This window comes from Oryx dammah, unplaced genomic scaffold (genome assembly GCF_014754425.2).
Source record: "Oryx dammah isolate SB20612 unplaced genomic scaffold, SCBI_Odam_1.1 HiC_scaffold_27, whole genome shotgun sequence".
Classification (NCBI taxonomy): domain Eukaryota; kingdom Metazoa; phylum Chordata; class Mammalia; order Artiodactyla; family Bovidae; genus Oryx; species Oryx dammah.
Window position 1 is genome coordinate 14,495,222 of NW_024070211.1, and position 21,948 is coordinate 14,517,169.

General features: G+C 49.5%; 1 protein-coding gene across 1 annotated transcript; it reads left to right on the plus strand.

Annotated features, from left to right (window-relative positions):
• The first annotated feature begins 715 nt into the window (after positions 1 to 715).
• Positions 716 to 20,943, plus strand: LCK (LCK proto-oncogene, Src family tyrosine kinase). The gene is made up of 13 exons (XM_040228034.1): positions 716 to 819; positions 12,649 to 12,758; positions 13,054 to 13,135; positions 13,287 to 13,377; positions 13,595 to 13,693; positions 13,848 to 13,951; positions 14,134 to 14,283; positions 14,566 to 14,718; positions 14,871 to 15,050; positions 17,265 to 17,341; positions 17,433 to 17,586; positions 17,669 to 17,800; positions 20,265 to 20,943. Exons 2-13 carry the CDS (start codon positions 12,654 to 12,656, stop codon positions 20,465 to 20,467), a joined length of 1,530 nt encoding a protein of 509 aa, XP_040083968.1. The 5' UTR covers positions 716 to 819; positions 12,649 to 12,653; the 3' UTR covers positions 20,468 to 20,943.
• Positions 20,944 to 21,948: the final 1,005 nt, after the last annotated feature.

Consider the following 21,948-nt stretch of genomic DNA (forward strand, 5'->3'; position numbering starts at 1 on the left):
TTGCCTTACTCTCCAACCATAATTAGGGGGTGTTGTCCTGCCCTCTGCCCACAAAAGAAGCTGTGACTCTGCTCCCTTAAAGACATCGGGTTGTTCTGTCTGCTTCCTTGAACAGCCTGTTGTCCAGCAGACTGTCTGTAAGAGGGGTCTTAGCCTCCCCTCTGCAAATAATAAAGCTGTTGCCCCATGCCCTGAGATGGCATGGCTGTGGTTCCATTGTGTGGCTAGCAGCTGTGTGCGCCTGGTATCTATCTGACTATCTAGCATCGTATCCGCCCTCCAGTGATTTTACAGGGATGTTGTTCCCCCCTGACTCTGAGGTGATGTTACTTTTGCCCTCTGACTGTAGTGCAAGGATCACCTGGCCCTCAGACTGATAGCCGTGCAGCTTGCCCTTCATTGAAAGCTGAGTGGGTGTCTCCTTGCCTCCTGCTCACTGGGGCTTCAAGGCGGCCCTTGAATCTCCGGTCCAGGTGCTCCCTGGGGGGGCGGAGGAAGTTCCATCCAATATCCTCCTCCACCTCCGGGTGCCACCTTCGGGGTGAATGGGGCCTGGACTGGGGGGAAAGGACCCTAGAGGGCTGAGAGGCAGGGGGCGACGGTAGCAGGAAGCTTGGGGTGCTGGAGGCTTGCGGTTGGGCTGCTGGGGCCCGGTTGGCTGCGGAGCCCTCAGGAGGAGGCAGGAAGTCAGGGTGGGACGTGGGCGCGGGGAGACAGCCAGTGGCTACGACAGTGAGGGGAGCCGAAGCTGTGTCTGGGCAGCCAGGCTGGGCCAGGAAGACCATGTGAATGGGGCCAGGGGGCTCCTGGGCTGGGCAGGTAAGGAGTACCGGGAACAGGGGCCTAAGGGCTGGGAGTGGGACCTTCGAGCAGAAGGCTGCAGCTGGGCCTAGGGTCAGGCTCCCCTGGGATGCGCAGCCTTTCAGGCTGGGGTCAGAAACACCTGGAGGTCAGGTGGGAGGCAGGCTGAACAGCCAGATCACCTCTTTCCTGTGTAGTCGTTGCCTCCTGCCTCCACCACACTGCCTGCCATCAGAGCCCACCTCACTGGAAGCCTTTTCCTTGGGGATCTCTTAAGTACTGAAAAGGCCTTCAGAAATCCCTGCATCCAGCCCCTCATCCCATGATGGATAAGCCTCCTGAGCCCCAGATTGGGCAAAGTGCTCCCTCCCCATAGTCCGTCAGCAACGCAGAGGCAGAGAGGGTGATGGCCCTGGGAGAGGTGATGGCCTAGGATGTGATTCCCCCCTGGAGCAAGGTGATAGACAGGCTTGAGTCAAGGGTCCCAAGAGTCCTTCCACTTGCTGGTGCAGACCCCAGTGACAAGACTCTCTTGAGAGAGCAAGGGGAATCACCCAGAGCATCCCGACAGACACGTGAGGAGTGACTTTAGCCTCGACCCACACTGCTTGAGAGAAGGAGGGGGGCTTCCTTTGGGAATGGATGGGCATGCAAGGGGATATTTATCATCTGGGGTGGGGGCTGGGGCGGAAGTATCTGACAGGACTCCGGGATGTTAGGGGGTGAGAGGATGATGGGAGAAGGGAAGAGGAAGGGCTATTTTTATCCTGGACAGGGGTGCTGTTGGCCCCGGGCAAGGACCGTCTGGATTTCCATCTGGAAAATTGCCACTCCTGCCCCTGCCAAGCGTCCACAGGATGTCCTTTCCTCTTCCCTTTGCTCCCTCCTGCCCCCTACCCCCGCCCCTGCCACTGCCTGATTAGGCCCAGTGGGTCCTGCTGGTTCCTGCTTCAGACCCCAGGAAGGTGGAGGCCCAGGGAGGCAGAATCAGCTCCTTGTCCATCCCCTCACTTTTAGCTCTCAGCCTGCAGTTTATGGGGGTAAATCCCCACCTGAGCCACACTTTCCAGGTTTCCCCTGCCTCCCCCACCACCACTAGAGTTTTTCTTGAAACAGTTTCCACTGTCTCAGCCATGTCACAGTCTTTCTTCCGTCCCCAGCTCCAAGGCCTGAAGCCTCTTGTGGGGTCTGGAAAACAAGCTGGGTCTTCCCTAGACTCATCCAGACCCTGGACTGGCATCAGCCGTCCCCCACCCTAGCCTATGCTGAAGGATGATTCAGGGTCCCTCGCCCTCAAGGCTCTGGGACAGAGGCGCTTCTCAAGGGAAAAGGGGCCAAGTGATGGAGCAAGAGAATGAGCGGAAGCTCCAGAGGTCGAGAGGAGGCCTCGCTTGGGTGATCGGAAGGCTTCCTGGAAGAGTCAGGCGGCTATGAGAACAAAGGCCCATTTTGCAGAGTACCTAGGATATGCAGCCAGGGTCACTGTCTCTGGGTTGTTCCTTGGGTCCTAGGAGGGCAGAGACCTCAGGGCAAGACCAAACACAAGAGAGCCAGCGGGTTTGGTGTAGCCCAAAGGACACGCATTTCACAGTCAGGCTGACCCAGGCACAATTCTGGTTCTGCCATTTCCTTGAACAAATGACTTCACCTCTCCAAACTCCAGTTGCTTTATTGGTAAAGAGGCAATAATAAATCCCTCCTTACAGAGTGCTGGTGGGAAATCAAAGAGAAAATGGCTGTGATGTGCCGTGGGTAGTAACTGGCATGCCGAAGGTGCTTAACAGAGGTTAGGCAACTACTTGTCCTGCAAATGGTGCACCCAAGGGTGTGTGTGTGGTGGGGGTGTTGGGGGGTGCTGTCCGTACCCGGAATTACTCCTACTCAGCACCTTGGCAGGCCAGTGGGCAGCCCATTCCTTCACACTTGTGGTGTAGCTTTGCAAATGAGCTTGTTTCCTGTGTGTTCTAGTGGGTGTGAGAATTCTAGGCTGGGCCACAGGGTCTATCTTGGAGGAGGGTCCCACACATACCTTCCTACAGACACATAGATACACACACACACACATGATCCTTCCCTCCCTAGCCCAAATACCATTCATATCATCATTGGAAAATGTAGGTGTGCACGGATGTTCAGAGCCAGAGGCAGGGACCACATATATATCACACATCAGTTCAGTTCAGTTCAGTTCAGTCACTCAGTTGTATCCGACTCAGCAACCCCATGGACTGCAACACACCAGGCCTCCCTGTCCATCACTAACTCCCGGAGCTTGCTCAAACTCATGTCCATTGAGTCGGTGATGCCATCCAACCATTTCATCCTCTGTCACCACCTTCTCCTCCCACCTTCAATCATTCCCAGCATCAGGGTCTTTTCCAATGAGTCAGTTCGCATCAGGTGGCCAAAGTATTGGAGTTTCAGCTTCAACATCAGTCCTTCCAATGAACATTCAGGACTAATTTCCTTTAGGATGGACTGGTTGGATCTCCTTGCAGTCCAAGGGACTCTCAAGAGTCTTCTCCAACACCACAGTGGGATCCTATAAATCCATGCACACACCCACAGACTGATGGCTTCAAAGCCAAGCTCAATTCAGTGAAAGCAATGCTGAGGGGAGCTGAGTTTGTGGGTGGAATGGAGGGGCCTCCATCTAGGTGTTATTTGGAAGGTGTCTGAGCTATATTTCCAACGCTTGGTCTAAAGAATGCTAGTCCCACGAGGCACCCAGAAAGGAAACAGTTCTGGGTCCAAATCAACACGGCCTCAGCTATGAAGTGTCCCATGTGAAATTTACCATCAGTGTTGGCTTGTGGAAACTCTGAAAGTCTCCCCAGAGAAGGCGGCTGTTTGCTTTTGTCTAACCCGGTGTTTCTCAGACTTCGGTGGTTGCAGAACCTTTTTTTATTGTATCCCTAGTTCCTTGCCTGCACCTCTGGAGACAAGGGGGAGCGGTGGAAGGACAGCTGTAAGGTTGATTCTTCTCAAAGGATTGTGTCTCTTACCAGAGTTTTTGCGTTGGTGGGGACTTGGTTGTTTCTGTTTTTCAATTATAAAATTAGCACATGGCTGCTTCTAAAAATTTAAACAGTAGGGACTTCCCTGGTGGTCTAGTGGCTAAGACTATATGCTCCCAGTGCATGGGGCCCAGGTTCAGTCCCTGGTCAGGGAACTAGATCCCACATGCCACAACTAAAGATCCTGCATGCTGCAACTAAGATCCTGTGCCATTAAATAAAATAAATAAATATTTTAAAAATTTAAACAGTACGGAGACATATACAGAAATATAAGAAATGCAGTTCCCTTCAATTTCACTCGTGGGCTATGCTCACTGTGAACAGTTTGGTGTACAACCTTCCAGATTTTCCCCTATGTGGCCACTAAAAAGCAAATTAGTTAAGAACTTAATCCCTAGAGGCAGATAGCCTGAGGTTCAGCCACTTATTTCTATCACTTATTTGTTATGAGGCCTCAGACAAATAGCTTTACCCCATTTGGGCCTCAGTTTTTGCATCTGTGAATTGGAGATAATAATAGCACTTACTTGATAGGATTATTATAAGAATAACATGAAGTCATGCAAATGAAGGCTTAGGACAGAATCTGGCTGAAAAGAATCCCTTAGGTATCCATATTCAAATGCAAATAGGAGGATTCCCTGGTGGTCCAGTGGTTAAGAATCAGCCTGCCAATGCAGGGACACAGGTTCTATCCCTGTGCCCCCATACACATTTGCTTTCACATGCCGCTGGGCAATTGGACAGCAGCCCCCACTCTCCATAACTAGAGAAAGTCTGCACACAGCAACAGAGATCCAGTGCAGCTGAGAATAAACACACAAGTAAATAAGTGTAACATTAAGAAATAAATGCAAACAGGCTTATACTCTACTTTCTGTTCTGTGACTTACTTGCCATGTTATCTCTGGAACATCTTTCCGTGTCTATGTGGAGATCTACCTCACCTTTTCAGTGAAAGTGAAAGTGAAGTCGCTCAGTTGTGTCCGACTCTTCTCGACCCCATGGACTACAGCCTACCAGCCTCCTCCGTCCATGGGATTTTCCAGGCAAGAGTACTGGAGTGGGATGCCATTGCCTTCTCCGAAAACCACCTTTTCAGTGGTTTTAGCTAATTATCGTTAACTTGGTTAGTGGGCAATGTGGTGATTTTAAGATGCTGCTTCCTGGACAGTATTGCTGTTTGGCATTGTTGGTGTTGTCAGGAGTCCCAGACATTACTGATCAGTGAGCTAAAGACAGGCCTTACTGTCTCCTGTGAAAATAGAGTGACCCACCAGAAGGGCACCCACCTCTGTCACAGAGGGCAGAGTCAAATGGACGGGAACCTCTGACTATTCACCTGTGTGTCCCCAACTCTAGATCAGAGCCTGGCACATAAGACATACCCATTAACCTGTAATCGGTAGGCTGGCCAAGTAAGAAAGTCGTGCCTCCTCTAACCTACCAAGCGAGGCCTAAGCTCAGAGCTCTGTTTCACAGAGTGGCATTTCCCCAAATATCTCATCATTCATGCAGGTGAGTGATCTTAGGGGGTCATGAATGAACATGTGCAAATGTGAATTTAGGTATCATACCATGTGTTTATTTTAATATACACTGATTTCCATTTATAGATGGTGATACTAATTTTCCATTTTTTTAAAAAAATTAAAGTACACTTGATTTACCGTGTTCTGTACTCGTTTTCCATTTATGGTAGCAAAGTTTTCATTTGAGGTAAATATATTAAACATGAAAAATGGTCTGTGGAAGTGCCAAAAATCAAAAAGGAAAATGAATGTTTAAGGCTGGGGTCATGAAATACCCATGCTGGCCTCAAATAACAATTTTCATTTACTTAGTCCTTACTGTGTACCATGTTAAGTACTTTATTATATGAGGTCATCTATAAATCACATATTGTGTTCACAACAGCCCTGGACACAGGTCCATTTTTAATTTCCATTTTGAAGATAAAGGAACTGAGGGAGGTTTATGTTCTTTTTGTTTTTGGCCACACTGCGAGGCATGCAGGATCTTAGTCCCCTGACCAGGGTCCAGGGATTGAACCTGTGCCCCCTGCAACGGAAGCACAGAGTCCTAACCACTGGACCACCCAGGACTTCTCTGAGGGAGGTTTAGACAGGTGTAGTAACCTGACCAAAGGCCCTCTATCAGTGAGTGACTGGGAGGCCTTGGGAATGAACTTGGGTGACTGACATCCAGAAACTTTAATAGAGTGGTGCGGATTGCCAAATTTTAAGTAATACTTCGTCCTGATAAAACCCACATGATGAAAAATACAGACAGAGGTACATAAGGAAGGGGACTCAATAAGAAGAATTACTCAGTATATACAAGTTATTAGTTGGAGGACCTCTACCCAAAATACAGCTTTAGAATAATCACTCTATTGCCCTTGTTTATGGCAATAACTAACTAGGAGAATCAGTTTTGTGTTCAAACCACTACCAGTTTGTGAGACTAAATCCATCTTATTTGCATATAGGAAAAGACTCATCTTTTTGTTCTCCGTTTTTGTGAACTCTGAACTCACAGGGTTTATTCCAAACCAGTATTATATCAAAGAGGAACACATGAAAAAGGAAGGAATTCAGGATGCATCCCTGTTTTACCCACTAGAAATTACTTGCCATGCCTGTCAACCCTGATTCTCAAGTACCGTGCTAAGGGTTCGGCAAGGGCATCCACAGCCCAGGCTCTTCACTCAACATATGCATCTTCGCCAATAATCAAATCTTGACCAAAGGAAAAGGCCAAGAAAATGCTTTGAATTATTCCCAACAGATTTTGCCACAATGTGGCCCAGAGTACGACAGTAGCCTGGGTCAGTGAAATAGCTTGCCTGCTCTTGACATACGCATTGCCCGGGCAAGAAGCTGGCACACATTTTGGACAGAATGTTCAATAAATGAATAGGTTTACAGTTCAGGGGAGGGAAAGTCTCGTATTTTTTTTTTAAGGGGACAAAACACAGTCTAGGCCCAGTCAGGTGAAACAATGTCTATGGAGTTGGTAAAAGTGAACGAGCTGGCAAGAATCAGAGCTTGTTATGGTTTTTTGTTGTTGTTGTTTTAATACTGATGCTTTATTATTAACTAAAGTTCATACTGTATTCAGGTTTAAAAAGTAATGAATTAATCTGGCTGAGTCAGGTCTTAGTTGCCACACGAGGGATCTTTAGTTGCAGCGAGTGTGATCTACTTCCCTGACCAGGGATCAAACGCAAGCCCTCTGCCTTGACTGCTAAGTGGAGTCTTAGCCACTGGACCCCCAGGGAAGTGCAAAATAGAGCTCACTGTGGTATGATTGGTAAACAACCCTGGGATTGGAAGATTTGGTCCAGGAACTTCATGAAATCTGGGATTTCTGATCAGTTCTACACAGAGTATGAGCAGGGAGATTACATGGGTGGAGGAGCCTGGCAGCCTGTAGTCCACGGGGCCACAGAGAGTCAGATACCCCAGTGCCTAAACAACAACAATGGTGAGCGTCGGGCTCTGTGAAGAGAGACAAGAGAGATGGGACCTGAAATCCAGCCCTCGCTCCACTCTCCAAGTTTGAAAACCCCGGGAGGGCTGGCCCTTTATAACTGGCACAAAGCCCTCTGTGGACCGTGGACAGACCTTAAGTTTGACCGAGAACATTACAAACACCAGTCAGAGAAGGTCTAGAATCTACAAAGTTCCTCCTATTGACCTTGATTTCTTGAGTTGGGAGAAAAGAATGTCCTGTTTCATTCACCCCAGAATCTGCCTTTGTTACTGATTCTGAGAGTCCTGGTGATTCTCTGGATCTGCTTCCTTTTTCTTTTTCTTTCTTTCTTCATTCCTCTCCTCTCTGACTTTCAATGAAAAATTTATATTAAGCTTTAATTTTTATTTTCTTTTTGCTAACCTCATTTATTAACCTGGTTTGATCAGACTAGAATGGTACCCATATTTTGTACGAAGAAATATATGCATATACAACCTCACAATTACATAGGGACCCATACAAACCATACATGCTCCCATTTCATTGTACAGCCATCTGCATACATGGACTCCTACACACCCATGGGTATGTACACATGACATGATGCTCAATGATTAATGTGCCTCGGTAGGCACAAACTTGTATTCACCAGCCAGGGAAATGTATACTCAAAAACATGCATTTTAGGGGACTTACCTGGTGGAGCAGTGGATAAGAATTTGCCTGCCAATGCAAGGGACATGGGTTCAATCCCTGGTCCCAGAAGACCCCACATGCCGAGGTGTGACTGAGTGCGTGAGCCACCACCGCTGAGCCCACTCGCCTAGAACCTGTGCTCTGCAACAAGAGAAGCCACTGCAGCGAGACCACACATCGAAGCGAAGAATAGCCCCCGCTCACCGCAACCCAGAGAAAACCCGAGCAAAAAGCAGCGAAGACCCGGCACAACCAAAAACCTGAAAAATAAATAAACCAAAAACATGCATTGGAGATAGATGGAGAACTGTCTTGGAGGGGAAGGCCTCTTGACAGCGCAATGTCACATTTCTGATGGAGAGTAGATTCCATTCCGTCAGACCTCCTTCCCTGCTCCTTTTTCTCCATCACCTCTCAGGATTCCTTACACTCTTTAGATTTTCCAGGAAGTGAAGAACAGAGCAGAGTACCTGGACAGAGGAGGTAGGGGACTGATTGGAATTCTGCCTCTGCCAAGAGCCCTCATGTGCTTTGGGAAAAACCACTTAGCTCCTCTGATCTGACACCATCTCCATCTTTAAAATGAGGCTGATGAATTACACTAGTGCCTCTTCTTTTATTTATTTATTTATTTTGGCTGCACTGGATCTTAGTTGCAACTCTTGGGAGTTTAGTTGCAGCATGTGAACTCTTAGTTGTGTCATGTAGGATCTAGTTCCCTGACCAGGGATGGAACCCAGGCCCCCTGCATTGGTAGCAGGGAGTCTTAACCACTGAACCACCAGGGAAGTCCCTACACTCTTGCTTCTAAACTCTTCCCTCTAAGGACTTACTTGCCCTTCCCCTGTCTTACTTTTCCCCACTCCCCCATGGCTCTCATGATTTTGAGGGTTTTGCTGACTAAACTACCTCATTTAGGTACTAATTTTGTTGTTTCTAGTTCAAATGTTAATGAGAGACTTAACTAAGTATGCACTGTGTGTGTGTGTTCAATCACTCAGTCGAGTCCGACCTGTGTCCGACTCTGTGCGGCTCCACAGACTGTAGCCTGCCATGCTTCTCTGTCCGTAGGATTTTTCCCGACAAGAATACTGGAGTGGGTTGCCATTTCCTCCTCCAGGCGATCTTTCCAACCCAGGGATCAAACCCATGCCTCCTGCATCGGCAGGCAGATTCTTAACCACTAAGCCACCTGGGAACCAAGTGGCTAAGCCACCAAGTATGCATTGAAGAAGCAATAATGCAATTTGTCAAGCTGAGAAGCAAATCACCTGCAAGCCTTCAGTGTTATTCTGGGGCCTCATTGGCGCATGTGGCTGAGCCACTCAGCAGAATTATGTCTGACACTGCCAGGTCTTGGGGTCTTCTGATTGCTGCCAGGTGTTATACTCCAAAACTCACACTTCTGTATAGGGCAGGGCCTGAAACCTGAAGCCAGGGCTCCGTGGGCACTAAGAAAGTCACAGAAGAAACACGAAGGGTCAGCTACCCAACAGAGTTACCAAGTACCATTTTCCTTAATTTAACACAGCTTGGCTTTGTCTCACTCCTGGCCCCAGTCTTTTACTTAATCGACGTACAGTTGATTTACAATATTGTGTGAGTTTCAGGTATATAGCAAAGTGATTCAGTTATGCATATATCTAGTTTTCTGATTCTTTTCCATTATAGGTTATACAAGATACTAAATATAGTTCCCTCTGCTATACAGTAATCTTTGTTATTTATTTTATATGGAGTGGTGTGTATCTGTTAATCTCATATTCTTAATTTATCCCTCCCCTCCCCCACCTCTTTCCCCTTTCGGTAGCCACAAGATTGTTTTCTAAGTCTGAGTCTGTTTCTGTTTTGTAATAAGTTTATTTGCATTGGTTTTTGGATTCTGTATATAAGTGATATCATGTAATATTTGTCTTTCTGTTCCTGGCTTACTTCACTCAGTGTGATAATCGTAGGTCCATCCATGTTTCTGCAAATGGCAATATTTCATTCTTTTTCACCTGGTCCCAGTCTTCAGGGACGTCATCATGTCCTCTCTGGCAGGTCCAGATTTACCCAGGGTATAGGTCCTGCCTGCATGTTTTCCTGGCCCCTCGCCCAAGGCCAGGTGGCTCCTCTTCTCCCTCCGTGTGACCCCAGCCTGGACCACGTGCAGTATTCAGCCCTAGATTCAGCATAGATTTCTTCTGCAGGTCTACCAGCCTCTCCTCACTGCTGCACCCCAGTTCATCCCATTTTTCTCAACCCCAATCTTTTCTCATCTTGCTCTTACCCTTTCCAAAGCTCCTGAGAATGTCAGGCCTAGAAGGGACTTACTGATCCAAGCTGACACCTTATCTGGTGTTGGTGTTCTCTGTATAATATAGCCAACTGGTGGTTTTCCAAGGGCTGTTTGACTATCACAAAAAACAGGTTGCTCAGGACCTCAGACCCTAGACAGTCAGCTCAACTAAGGCTGGTTCCAGAACGTAAACAGTTCTTTTCTGGAGGCTTTTGCTGTTAATCAGTTCTAAGCCATAATAAAAGTACCAATCGAAAAAATTAAAAAGCCATTTGCAGCCACAGAGCCGAGCAAGATTTCTCAAATGTCTCCCCAGGACTCCTAAAGTAGAAGGGGAAGAGTGTATGTGCGAACACCTTTCCTTGAAAATCTCTTGATTTGGCTTAAAATTTCATGTACATTTTGTATTTTCCTCTATTTGTAATAGATCTTTTTGTTTAACTATGTGAATAAGGTTTAACTATGTGTTTAACACTCATGCTTTGAGAGGTATACACCCGTGACTTCCGGTACCCATGAAAGGTTATAAGTATCTCAGTTTGAAGAGACATGAGCTTATCAACCGTACTCCAATATAAAATAAAAATTATATATATATATTAAAATATATATATATATTAAAGCCAAGAGGATTATTTACCAGTCATATTCTTCCACTTTCCAAAGCAGGGCTTGGTAGGGCAGAATGAGCACTCTTGGAAATCTTTCTAAGCTCTAAATCAGGCCAGCGTTTATCTAAGCTTCTGAGGAAGGGGTGACAATTCCCGGTTAACAGAAAAGGCAGAATGAAACTAGAGGAGAATGATTTCAGCAAAGGGACACAATGAATATTATTCCCAGAATTTGAACATAACTCCAGGGACTATCCTTGAATCCTTTTTTTTTCTTCTTTTTTTCTTTAATTGCATTCTAATTGAATAGATCCTTAAGTCTTACTAACTAAAAAACCACCACTGCTCCCCACTTCCAGTTGACCTCAGCATGGATTAGCAGCTCTAGCTTTGTTCTGCCTGTAACAGTTGTCTGAGTTTGAGCAGAACTTTCCGGTTCCTCTGTTTGCTCATCTAAAATCTGAGGTTAGACTTGGTGGTTTCTAAGACCTTTGCAAATGGGAGAATCTGTGCATTAACCCTCCACATATCAGTCAACATTTATTAACAAGAATTGTCCTGGGTGATGGGACATTCAGGCAAATAAAACACAACCTCTGCTCTTGCTGAATCCCTGATCTCACCAAGCAGGTAGGAAAGGCACATAAATTAGTGTCATCCTGGCACTCGGTGGAAGTTGATGATTGTGGCTGGTGAGAGTGGAATGTCGGAGTACCAAAGAGCAGTGGAGATTGGGGAGGTTTCACAGAGAAGATGATGTCTGAGCTGAACCTTGAAGACTAAGCTAGAGTTCAATAGATGGGCAAGAGTATTCCCTGGCAGGTGAACCACATGTGCAAGGCATGTTGTAGGAACAGTGTGAGTTTTCTGGAGAAGAGGAGCTCAGAAGACAGATTCTGCGTGCGTGTGTGTGTACACGTGTGTGTGTGTTGCAGAACAGACTGAGGAGATGGATTTGATCTTGATATTAAAGGTTCTTGAATGCATAAATTAATTTATCTGAGGACTGGTATTTCCAGGCAGTCCAGAGGACCAGCCCAGGTACTGTAGGGACTCCTGGGGACTTCGGGGTGAGATCCCCACTCTGCTTCAGGCAGAACAGCTTCACTTTTACCTGCTTTATCTACGGGGTTCCGCTCGATTTCATCTGACAAAAAGTTTCCACTGGTAAAGCAGCAAACAAATACAAAAAAAATATGTATAGCCAATAGGGCCATTGAGGGGTTTTCTGCTAGGGAGAAGCAGAAAGAAGCCTCTGAAGCAGACTTTGTGGGGGCTTTGGGGGAGCAGAGGCCTGATGGCTGACATTCAGCAGGGAGGGTCCCTCATTCAGCGTCCTTGGCAGCAGGGGGGACTTGTAATTAGGAGGTGAGGCACACACCCCCGACTGGTAGGGGAAGATCAAAACTCAGGTCTTCCCTAGGGCTGGGGGAAGTGTATGTGATCTCTAGTAGGTAGTCCCCCAACTTGGGGGATGGGCTGAGAGAGTGGGAGAGGGGAGAGGCAGGAAGTGGGCAACTAAACTAACAAAGGTGCCTGTGGCGGTTTACCCAGCCCAGGTGGGAGGGCGGGGCCTAGGTCTCAGCAGGGGGCCACGTGTGACTTTATGGGGAGCTAGGACCCCATTTCAGCTTTTCTGCGGCTGGAGAATGGCGGCTGGGGGGCTGACAATCTCCGGCACTTCTGGAAGTTCCCAGGGCTAGGCCCTAGCATGTCTGATGTTCGGGGAGCCCTTTCAGCCCCCTCTCCATTCCCCCAGGGACCATGGGCTGTAGCTGCAGCTCAAACCCAGAAGATGACTGGATGGAAAACATCGATGTTTGTGAAAACTGCCACTACCCCATAGTCCCACTGGATGGCAAGACCACGGTAAGAGGCAAGACAGGAGTCTTGGTGAGGGAGTCGGGTGGGATGCAGGCGTGGGGAGAAAGGAAGAGATCATCCCTGCAGGTCCTGGAGATGACAGCGAGCCCCCCTGTCACACAGAAAGGAAAAGAACCCCAGAGAGGGAAAGCGACTCTTCTAAGGTCCCACAGCAAGTGGTGGGCAAATTCAGTGAAAAGATCCAGCCAAGCTGAAGTGAAGGAGAGCAGGAGAGTGGGGAGGCAAGCCAGGGTCTCACCCAGTCTTCAGCTCTCTGACTTCTCTCATCCCACACCCACAGCTGCCTATGCGGAATGGCTCTGAAGTGCGTGATCCACTGGTCACCTACGAGGGATCCAACCCCCCAGCTTCTCCACTGCAAGGTGACCTCAACCAGCAGGGCCTGAAAGACAAGGCCTGTGGATCCTTGGTTGTCAGCCTCCATCTCTTCCCCCATCCCCAACTTCTAACTCCTGAACTCACCCTCCCAGTCTGCTCCAGAAGTCTTCTCCCTGACTGCCCCTGTCTTTACAGACAACCTGGTTATCGCCCTGCACAGCTATGAGCCTTCTCACGATGGAGACCTGGGCTTCGAGAAGGGTGAACAGCTCCGTATCCTGGAGCAGTGAGTGCCCCCCTTCGCCCTGCCCATCCTGGGGTATCTCCAGTACCGCAAACCCCTGCGGTCCCGGCTTGCAGTGGGAGCTCTGCAGACAAAAATGGGAGGTTCCGGGGTGCTGAGCTGGAGGGTGGGGTGGCGTGGCCTAACTGGGGGCTCCGACGGAGGGCTTCCAGCCGAGTCTGAGGCTGTGCAGACCATGCTAACTGCCGCCGTCGCGCAGGAACGGCGAGTGGTGGAAGGCGCAGTCCCTGACCACCGGCCAGGAAGGTTTCATCCCCTTCAACTTTGTGGCCAAAGCGAACAGCCTGGAGCCCGAACCGTGAGTGGGGACGCGTCGTGGGAATGGTGGGACGCAGATCCAGGGATCTCGGAGCAGAGGAGAGGTGCTAGGGGTGGTGGCGGTAAATGCTTGAGGGTAATGGGGGAAGACCGGACCAGCGGACCCAAGAAGACTTCGCTTCTGCCTTGAGCAGCTGGTTCTTCAAGACCCTGAGCCGCAAGGACGCGGAGAGGCAGCTCCTGGCGCCGGGGAACACGCACGGCTCCTTCCTGATCCGGGAGAGCGAGAGCACGGCGGGTGAGCGAAGGGGCTGCTGCGGGGCGTCGGGAGGGGGCCGCGGGCTGGGGCCGCTAGCCGAGGTCCGGGGTGCGAGGAGCCCGCGGGGATGGCGGGCGTGGGAACCGCGTTGGCGGAGGGGCGACTCGCTGGAGGCCACCCCTCCCCGTCTTTTGCGTTCCTTCATCCCTTCTTTCGTTCAGGATCGTTTTCACTGTCGGTCCGGGACTTCGACCAGACCCAGGGAGAAGTGGTGAAACATTACAAGATCCGGAACCTGGACAAAGGCGGCTTCTACATCTCGCCCCGCGTCACTTTCCCCGGCTTGCACGAGTTGGTCCGCCATTACATGAGTGAGCACGCACGGCAGGACTCTTCACCTGGGCCCTACCCTATCAGCCTGTCTCCCCCACTTCCTCTCGGGGGTCCCCCTCCTCCCCCCCCTACCCCGCCCATCTCAGCATGCTCCTTCATTCCCCCCACCCCACCCAAGTGGGTGAGGGGCGGTACCTTGTAGCCTCAGGGGTCAGGTGACAGCCCCTGCCTGTCCATTTCCCCAGGTGGGGACTGAGTGAGCCCCCCACCTCCCAGTTCCGCCTTACTGACAGCCCTTCGCCCCTCCCTCGACCTCATAGATACTTCGGACGGGCTGTGCACACGGTTGAGCCGCCCCTGCCAGACCCAGAAGCCCCAGAAGCCGTGGTGGGAGGATGAGTGGGAGGTTCCCAGGGAGACTCTGAAGCTGGTGGAGCGGCTGGGGGCTGGCCAGTTCGGAGAGGTGTGGATGGGTGAGTGAGGGCCTCCAGGACTGTGGGCAGGTGGGGAGGGGAGGCGTCTACCGAAGACCTGAGACTTCTACGACAGTACCTTGTTTCAGGGCAGCTGCCTGGCTCTGGGTACATGGGCTGCGAGTGACCCTCCCAACCCTTTCCTGCCCTAGGGTACTACAACGGGCACACGAAGGTGGCAGTCAAGAGCCTGAAGCAGGGCAGCATGTCCCCCGATGCCTTCCTGGCCGAGGCCAACCTCATGAAGCAGCTGCAACACCAGCGGCTGGTCCGGCTTTACGCGGTGGTCACCCAGGAGCCCATCTACATCATCACGGAATATATGGAGAACGGTGGGCGCCGCCGCCGTGCGCGGCCGCTGGGGGGCGCTGCCGTGTCCTCTGCCCCCTCCCGGAGTTGGGAGGAGATAAGCGTGGCTCTGCACTGAGGTTTTTCTAGAGGAATTTTGCTGAGCCCTCAAAGACTCACCTTCAGGGGCGACCAGAGGGTGTGTGGAGAAGAGGGTGTGCTGTTTGAACCGCATCTGGGAGCCCAGCTTGAGGGGGCGGGCTCTGGTTGTTCAGCCGCTCAGTCGTGGCCCTCTCTTTGCAACCCCATGGACTGCAGCATGCCAGGCCTTCCTCTCAGGTTGTGGAAGAAGACTCAACGCCCATTTTCCCTCACCTGCAGTACTGTTTGCCTTCTTCAAAGCCTTATCTTGATCTAAGGATGCTTGATCTCAGGAGATGAGTAGGTCCCTAGCCCCTTTTCTATATCTTCTCCCCCCCCAGCCTTGGGAGGTCTGATCTGTTCCAAGGCCCTCTTTTTCAGTTCTTGGTGAGCTTCTCCCCGACCCTTCGCCCACTGTTGGACAGATTGAGAGCCCAAGGAAGGGGAGTTTAAATAAATAGGAATTTCTAGGCCCAGCTTTGGGCCAAGTCTCTGTCCCACCTCTGGAGCTCAGTTCCCCCAAGAATACCAGCAGAAATCTAAACAGGCTTATCCAGAAAGTAGTAGTCATTAAGGGTTCTGACTGCTTGGGTTGGAATCCTGGCTTGAGGACTGTGTGGCCTTGGGCTGATCACCACTTCTCTCTGCCATGGTTTCCTCGTCTGTAAAAATGGTGATATAATGCAATAGTAACTTTCTTATAGGATCTTTGTGAGGATGAAAGCTAATGTATATAGAGCAGTTAGAACAATGTCTGGTGTACAGTAATGGCTCAGTAAGTTTGTTGTTATCTGGCTCTGATTCTTTGGGAATATAAGATCTATCCTTCTTTCAGGAAGGGAAAAAAGCTAATTGGTTAATGGATTCTGAAGATGGCAAATACCAGGCCACCTTCGATTGGTAGTTGCTTGGAGCTCTGTTGAGAAGGATTCTGAGGTTCGTTGGGAGTGAGCACTGGGATTGATTAGCAATATCTGCCATGGACACAGTGGAGGAATGACAGTGTCTGTCCACATATTCGCTGCCTTTGGGTGAGGTTTTGTCTCAGTGACTAATTCAGCACTCAAATGGGGACATTCAGGTTGTTGGCATCTTCACACAGGGTTTTAATCTCTTGAGAAGGGCCAGTGGTTACTAGCTCTGTTCCAGCCACTCTAATCCCTGGTCTTCTCCTAGTTACCCTCTGCTACCAGAAAGATGGTCCCTCACTCCCTCATGATACCTATTTTCATACTCCTCTTTTAATATATTCAGCATACATTTATTGCTGTTTACTGTGGGCTGGGAGGAGCTTCCCACGTGCCTCAGTGGTAAAGGATCCTCCTGCCAATGCAGAAGACGCAATTTTGGTCTCTGGGTCAGAAAGATCCCCTGGAGGAGAAAATGGCAACCCACTCCAGTATTCTTGCCTGGAAAATACCACAGACAAAAGGAGCCTGGCGGGCTACAGTCCATGGGGTCCCAAAGAGCCAATACAGCTTAGTGACTGAGCATGCAAGCACTGTAGGCTGGGAATATTGATGGACAAAATAAGAATCTTGCTATCAGAGAAAACTTGCTGTCATTATGCACCCTAGGAAAACCAGTTTATGCCATAGGAAAGTCTTAGCAGGTAGATGATGATGATGATACAATTTATTATTCTTGGTACAATCTAGAGAGGGTATTTAAAGGAAGAGTCCAGCTGAGCCATGACCAAAAAGAAACTGTAGCAGAAGAAATGGGACAAAGAGACTTTGGTGTGGGAACCCAGTGGTCTATGAGAAAAATCTCACAATTATCTAGGGTAGATGGAGAAAAAGAGGCAGGAGTGGAGGGCAGAGAAGAAACTGCAGATGTGGACTATGCAGGGCTTGGATGCCTGGCTGAGGAGTTCAAGTGCCACCCCACTGGTGACAAGAAGCTTGCAGACCCCTCCAAGTGGCATCTTAGTCCCCAGGAAAAGGGCATCACACATCTTTGGCACCCTTACTCTGAACACACTCTCCTCCATTTTCAGCTCTTACTCTTCTTTTTCACACATCAGACATGGATTCTAGACCCCTAGTTAGGGGAGAAGGGTCTGGGAGCTTTCCCCTGGGGCAGTTTGGGTCAGCAACTCTTGCTTCTGTCCACAGGAAGCCTGGTGGATTTTCTCAAGACCTCCGAAGGCATCAAGCTGACTATCAACAAACTCTTGGACATGGCAGCCCAAGTAAGGAGACTGGGGAGGGCCTGAGCATGGGCACAGGGCAATGGGATCCAGATGTCTGGCCCAGGACTGCTGACCTGTACCTGGTCTGCAGATTGCAGAGGGCATGGCATTCATTGAAGAGCGGAATTATATCCACCGTGACTTGAGGGCTGCCAACATCCTGGTGTCCCATAGCCTGAGCTGCAAGATCGCAGACTTTGGTCTAGCACGCCTCATTGAGGACAACGAGTACACAGCCAGGGAGGGTAGGTATGGGATATGAGGGAAGTCAGGGGTCTCCGGGGTCTGGCCTGGCAGACCCTGGTGACCTCACTGCCCTCCCTCCAGGTGCCAAGTTTCCCATTAAGTGGACAGCACCAGAAGCCATTAACTACGGGACATTCACCATAAAGTCGGACGTGTGGTCTTTCGGGATCCTACTGACGGAGATTGTCACTCATGGTCGCATCCCTTACCCAGGTCGGGGTCCAGGCAGGAGCTGAAAGGGTGATGGGGAAGGGCAGCAAATTCATGTTTTTCTACTTCCTCCCGGGCTCAGAATATGAACCTTTCCAGCTGCTTCCCCTCTATCCTCCTAGGGGTGGCACTCGTGCACCCCTGATCGGGTGCCACATCTCCTAGGTCTGGCTTCCATTTCTGTTCCTGAGTCTCTCTTCCTTCAATAATCCCAGCTCTTTTCTTTAAACTCTAACACAGGCAGCCTAGTAGGTAGAAGAGGATCTGGTCTGAGAGGCAAGAGGCCTGCTTTCTTTTTTCATTTTTTTCCAAGTTTTATTTCTTTATTTTATTTTTTGGCCACACCTTGCAGCATGTGGGATCTTAGTTCCCCAACTGGGGATCAAACCTGCACCTACTGCATTGGAAGGCAAAGTCTTAACCGCTAGACTACTGCAGAAGTTCCCAGAGGCCTGCTTTTTATTACCATCTGCCACTGATGGTTTCTGTTTGACTTTGATCAGATTATTGCTTCTTTCTCCACTTGTAAAACGTGAGGTTAGAACAATATTTGACCCATATGAAACACTCAAGAGTGTTAGGTTTTATTATTAATCACTTTGGGCAAGTGACTTTGGGCAGGTGACTTTACCTTTCTGAGCCTCAGTTTCATGATATGAGAAACAAGATTATTTTTGAAAGAGCTTGACTCATAGTAGATGCTCGTGAAACACTGACTTCCTTTCCCTCTGAAGCCTTCCACGTAGAGTGAGAAAGATGTGTAAGCAGCCAATTCCCACTCTCTCTCACTCCTCCCTCTATCTCCTCGACAAAGTTCTTTACCGCTGAATTCAGCCAGGACAGGAATGGAATTTTTTTTGGAAGGAACTTGCTAGGAAATGCTGGGGAAAGGAAACAGAACACAAAGACAGGGTCGGGAGCTCGTGCAGCCCGGTGGCTAGACTTGGCAGAAGCTTCCCACATCCTGAGCAGTGTGCACAGAACTTTGCTCCTGGGAAGGTAAAAACACCTTAGAATTAGGTGTGAGTATGTGAGTATGCAGGCCTTCCCTGGTCTGGACTTGCCCCATCGAAGAGTTCAAGGGCAGCACTGGGGCTAGAAACATATTCTTGTCATCCTGCCAAGAGCTCACACTGCTCCCTTAGAGAATTTTTCTACTAGAAGAATAAAGGCAATGAAAGCACGATGATAAATGGCAACTGACGCATAGTTTCAGGGTCAGGGAGACTATGGGGAGTAATGGGGACCTGGGTAAACTTGCGTCTGTGCCAGCAGATGGTTGCTATTAAGACACAGGGGCCCAAAAAGCAGAGCTGTGTTTTTTCAAGAGAAGTCAGAGCTTGGAGTTTTAGGAAAATTTGCCCATTTCCAAATATTGGTGATGATTCAGATTGTTTAAAAACACAATAAAGGGCCAAGTCAAAGTAGGTCTGTCTGTGGGCTATATTTAGGCTGGGTGTAGCCAATCGGTTTGCACCCTTGACTCTATCCATCAGTGTTGTTTCCTAGCCTATGTCTTTCCGTGCCCTGATTTTTAAATGTGAGGGCCACATAGCTAGAGGCTCCCCAGGGGCAAGGCCTGAGGAAGAGAGGTCTCTGTCGACTAGGTTCCAGTTTGAAGCTTTGTAGGAGTAAAACTACTGTTTTGCTAGGACATCTAGGAGTTAGGCTTCTCTTCTCAGGAGAATGAAGAAGAAACCAGAAGCCACACAGGTAATTTAGAAACAGGGGGCCCAGTTCTGCTGTGACCATTCAGTTCTCCAGAGCAGCATCTCTTGGGGTCCACATGTAATGGGCCTCGCTGGTGGGGCCAGGATCAGTACAAAGGGAGGGAACTGGTTCAAAGATGACTTCATCTGGGTCACAGAGGGGCCTAGTGAATCTTCTGTGCCCAATGCAGGGTCTGCCTGGCTGAGGCCCAGGATCCACCTGGCTTCTTGATGTAGCATCTCATGTGCCTGTTCCCAAAGCTGGAGAAACTTCCCCATTGTCCTGGCTGTGGGCCCCCATCCTGCGCTAGGCCCTGATGGCTTCATCCTTCCCCACCAAATAATAATCATCACAGGCACTCTTTATGCTCCATCTCCTCCTCCAGGCACCATCCTCAGGGCTGTGTACACATTTTCTCATTCAATCCTCACAACATCTCTAGGAGGTAGGAGCTCCTATTATCCCATTTTCCAAATACTGAGGCTCAAAGAGGTTCAGTGGGTCACTCAAGGACTCACAGACAAACACGTCTGTGTCACTGCATGTTTAAGCCATAGCAGACACTCCAAGTGGCATGACTGACCTTTCGCAGGTACTGCCAGTATAGCCTTACTATCCTTACCATCGATGAAGACCAAGATCCCTTTGGATTGGTGCTCACACCATACCTGTTGTCAAATATCTTCTTGACCATCACCCCTGCCTCTGGGCTTCCGAAGCCTGGAGCCTTGATGTCAGTTCTCCCATCAACCTCTAGGGATGACCAATCCTGAGGTGATTCAGAACCTGGAGCGAGGCTACCGCATGGTACGGCCTGACAACTGCCCGGAGGAGTTGTACCAGCTTATGATGCTGTGCTGGAAGGAGCGCCCGGAGGACCGGCCCACCTTTGACTACCTGCGCAGCGTGTTGGAGGACTTCTTCACGGCCACAGAGGGCCAGTACCAACCCCAGCCCTGAGGGGCCTAGGTGCCTGGGGCTTGCAGCCCTCCCACCGTCTGGCTAACCTGGCTGGGGGGGGGTGCAGCTCCTGTGTCACACCCACGTGGCCTATGCACGTTTGGACTCAGCATGTGAATCCCGCCCACGTGCGACACATACACCTCTCATGTCTTGTACACGGGGTCTGCAGTTGGGTGGGCTCTGCACATGTGTCTTGTACATGTGTGGCCTGTGCATATATGTCTTGGACACTTGTCCAAGTTGTCCCTTTCTGGGCACTCCCCTGACTTCCAAGACCACCAAAGAGAGGAGACAGGTCTATGATTAACACCTGCTTCTCCCTGTCCCCTTTTCCTTTCCCCTGGTCATCAAGATGCTCTCTGAGAGCTGAGACCTTATCTAAAATACCTCTGTGTGCTCCTCTTTGGTGTTGGCACACATAAGGAGCTCAATAAATACCTGTTGGTGAAGATTGTACATCTTTCTGCTCCCCACTTCAGTCTCCTCTTCCTTGCAGGAGGGAGTGGACATTCAGAAGATGGAAACTGAGGCACCCTGAATTGGGGTGAAAGGTGGGAGGGATGAAGGGATGTCTGAACTTGTTCCAGCCCTGCTGATGTTGGGTACCAAGAGGAGGTCCTTATACTTTGCGGTATGTGTTCTTTGAAACCCTTCAAACCTCCACCCCAAAGAATTATGGGCACCCTACCCAGAACCTCCTAGAGAATAAATGTGTCCCAAGACCCTTCCTTTCCCATTGTATAAGGGTGACTGCCTTTTCCTTTTTACAGCTACTGATTCAAGAGCTATATGTTCTGATTCACCTTTAAGGTGTTTTTAAACACTGAGTTAATCCACTCACTTAACAAATATTTATTGAACATTGACTGTGCACTAGGCCTGGAAAATCCCATGGACAGAGGAACCTGGTGGGCTGCAGTCCATGGGGTCACGAAGAGTCAGACAGGACTGAGCGGCTTCACTTTCACTTTTCACTTTTATGCATTGGAGAAGGAAATGGCAACCCACTCCCAGTATTCTTGCCTGGAGGATCCCAGGGATGGGGGAACCTGGTGGGCTGCCGTCTATGGGGTCACACAGAGTAGGACACGACTGAAGCGACTTAGTAGCAGCAGCAGCAGCATACTTCTCCCTTCATGTCTAACAAATCATTGGTAAAATTTACTAGGTTATAGATTTATAGTTTACTAGATTATAGATCTGGAGAAGGCAATGGCACCCTCCTCCAGTACTCTTGCCTGGAAAATCCCATGGAAGGAGCCTGGAAGGCTGCAGGCCATGGGGTCGCTGAGGGTCGGACACAACTGAGCGACTTCACTTTCGCTTTTCACTTTCATACAATGGAGAAGGAAATGGCAACCCAATCCAGCGTTCTTGCCTTGAGAATCCCAGGGATGGGGGAGCTTGGTGGGCTGCCATCTATGGGGTCACACAGAGTCGGACACGACTGAAGAGACTTAGTAGTAGTAGTAGATTAT

Bases quoted from the DNA above. Each gene is read 5' to 3' on its own strand.
- LCK (XM_040228034.1), top strand. From the start codon at position 12,654: ATGGGCTGTAGCTGCAGCTCAAACCCAGAAGATGACTGGATGGAAAAC. The intron at 13,694-13,847 runs GTGAGTGGGGAC...TGCCTTGAGCAG, and splicing joins AACAGCCTGGAGCCCGAACC to CTGGTTCTTCAAGACCCTGA. The intron at 17,801-20,264 runs GTCGGGGTCCAG...ATCAACCTCTAG, and splicing joins TGGTCGCATCCCTTACCCAG to GGATGACCAATCCTGAGGTG.